The 2,782-nt window shown below is 41.1% G+C and overlaps 1 protein-coding gene across 4 annotated transcripts in view; it reads right to left on the bottom strand.

Moving 5' to 3' along the window:
* Positions 1–1,778, bottom strand: part of cirbpa (cold inducible RNA binding protein a) — a 4,346-nt gene extending 2,568 nt beyond the window's left edge. Inside the window, exons 1-4 of one of the 4 annotated variants that reach the window (XM_016260850.1) lie at positions 1,692–1,776; positions 1,474–1,475; positions 1,024–1,127; positions 811–917 (exon numbers count right to left, since the gene is read on the bottom strand). In XM_016260850.1, coding sequence (XP_016116336.1) covers positions 811–917; positions 1,024–1,123 — 207 coding nt within the window. In that variant the 5' untranslated portion in view covers positions 1,124–1,127; positions 1,474–1,475; positions 1,692–1,776. Of the gene's footprint in view, positions 1–810; positions 918–1,023; positions 1,184–1,473; positions 1,476–1,691 lie in introns of all 4 variants that reach the window. The other 3 variants (XM_016260849.1, XM_016260848.1, XM_016260851.1) reach the window with 3 other exon arrangements.
* Between the last annotated feature and the right edge of the window lie 1,004 nt (positions 1,779–2,782).

Here is a 2,782-nt window from a genome sequence, read left to right as displayed (position 1 = left end):
TATATAAATAAATAAATAAATATCTATCAAGTGCCCCAATGATGGGCATTTTTCTCCTAAAATTCTGGTAAATACTCCTTTAAAAAGTTTGATTATAATTTTATTAGTAGACTAGAACACATGGACATGTTGTCATTTATGTTGCACTTTACTTTCGGATTCATTTGGTATGAAATGGTTTAATAAAATACTCGCAAGTAAAATTGTTTATTTTTTGGCGGGAAATTAATGGTTTAGATTAATCGAAATAAACAGTCGTTAGTGGCAGCTCTAATTACACAGAATCATATAACGAGACTTCACTGGCATATATATATGTGTGTGTGTGTGTGTGTGTGTGATGCTGTTTTGCCAGTTACTAGTGCATTCAGGACGTTAAATCTAAATGACTAACCTTTTTTTTTAACCCATACATTCATGTTTATTTAAAATGCATGTTTAAGTACCAATTTTTTTGGTTTTATCAATAGTTTCAGCATATCAGATTGTACAAAATTATTCAGGTTTAAAAAAAATGTACATTACTCTGGTTTTATAGCAAATTCTTCATGTTTTTTTAAATACCAAAAAATAAGAAATCCTGGAAATAAGGTTCAGTAACTGTACATTATGTAATTTAGGTGAGATGTGCGCATGTACCAATCGTAGGTTGAAACATTATCGCATTTGGCTGAATTATAAAAGCCGTTTGGGAGCCGAAAGAGTCGGTTCTTACTACTGAACCGAGTCAAATGAGCCGACTCACTGAAACCCGCCAGAACTCCATTCACAATTTGAACCCAAATCAAAACTAGCGCCTCAGTAACGAACCTTTCCGTTCATCCCCTCGAGCGCGTCCTTCGCGTCGTCTGGGTTCTCAAAAGTCACGAATCCGAATCCTCTGGATTTGTTGGTTTCTCTGTTTCGGGCCACATGAACTGAAAACAGACACGCATTACAATGAGCTGCTTATGCAAATCAGCGACCGCACAAACCAATCCGCGGCAGCGCGGCAGCACAGCGCGTCACTGATTGGCTACTTACCGTTGGTGATGACGCCGTATTTGGAGAAGGCGTCCTCTAGCGACTGCTCGGTGGTGTCGAAGCTCAGGCCGCCGACAAACAGCTTCCCTTCGTCGGACATTCTGCTCCAGAAGCACGCGGTACACTGCGGAGCAGATAGTGTGAGAAACACGCTGTAGTGCTGACTCCAGGCAGAAAGTAGATATAAAATAGAAATATAAAACAAAGGCATTTAGCGATTAATCGTGCGTTTTCAGTAATATCACTACGTTATTTGAACGTTTGTCGTGTTGTCTTTATTCAGACTCGACATGTGGGTCACAAAGCGCGCGGATCCAAACTAGGCCAAACAAAAGACTCCATACAAACACCCGAATCACGCTTAAACCCCGCGGCTCCGAGGCCGGCCGCCGTCACAGGCGCTTTATAACCCAGAAACACACGGTCCCCGACGGCGAAACAGCCGACTACAGCTGGACCAAACCGCTGATCTGAGGCGAGGGGGATGAAGAGCTCAAGCAGGCGCCGCCATTTTAAGCAGCGCGGGAATCACGATGGACAAAACACGGTCGAACACGATCAATCCCGTTGTTAAAGGAGCTAAATGTCGAATGTAGTGAAGCACACGTCGATTAAAGCAAACGGGTGCCGGTTAAAGATAACAAAAAACAGATAAAAGCAGCCGGTACCTGTGATGTCGCAGTTGCGGGTGAGATGCTGCACGTCTCGAACGCGTTCAGAACTCCAGAGAGACGCAGCGGAGCGCCGAGCAACGCTTATAAAGCCCTGCGCCGAGGGGCGGGGCCTAACTCACGCTCATTTACATACAGAGAGCGAGAGAGTGAGGGGGGGAGGGGCAAGACATCACATGCTTTGTTATAAATAATATATACTATATATAATATATTACGATTTTTTTGTACTTTTTTTTATACACAAAATTAAATGTAAAATGCAAGCGTTATAAGACATATAAGGGTATTACAGTTTTTCTGAATTGCTAAAACACTGAACCCCAATCTCTGAACCACATTCTCACCGAATAAAGCACTCTTTCTGCTAAACCTTAAAGTACATAATCAAATACATCACATGTTAGTAAACTTTTAATTGAACCCAATTACTTACAGGCACATTTATACAACCCAAAACAAAATTGGATTGTTGTTTTGATTTTATAATTTTTCCTCTACTTATCTTGCCTTGGATTCATAAACAGAAAAGAAATGTCATTTCAGAGGCTCAGAAAGTTGTTTTGTTTATTGAAAGATTTGTTTGTTTCCCTCCTTTATAACAAAGAATGTTGAGTCATGTACATTACAGTTTTTATGAATTGTTAAAACATTAAACCCCAATCTATGAACCAAATTCTCACTAGCTTAAACCAATTGGTCGAATAAAGCACTCTTTCTGCTAAACCTTAAACACCTTCAGGCAGTTAGGCTCTTTTTGCAAAACTCAAACCCTTCTCATGCTGTGATGCATGTGTGCTGCTGAAGTTAAACACAGCTAAAGCACAGCTGTCATCGTTTCCACACACGATTCAAAACTGTTCACACTGGTTTCTAATGATGTGATCAAACCAGCTGTACAACATATGAGCCGGTTCAGAGAGCACTCGTGCCACAGGACACAGAAGAGGAGGATGAGGAGAGAAAGAGGAAGGTTTAGAGAGTGTTATCAAGGCTGGATGCAAAGTAAGACAGCATTAGTTGTGATGTGAAGTCCAGCACACAGACATGATGCTGAGACAGAACGAAGCTCTCGTTAACCCTGAACT

Source organism: Sinocyclocheilus grahami, unplaced genomic scaffold, assembly GCF_001515645.1.
Source record: "Sinocyclocheilus grahami isolate Dianchi unplaced genomic scaffold, SAMN03320097.WGS_v1.1 scaffold2216.1, whole genome shotgun sequence".
In the NCBI taxonomy this organism is placed as follows: domain Eukaryota; kingdom Metazoa; phylum Chordata; class Actinopteri; order Cypriniformes; family Cyprinidae; genus Sinocyclocheilus; species Sinocyclocheilus grahami.
This window is presented reverse-complemented; position numbering and strand designations above follow the sequence as displayed.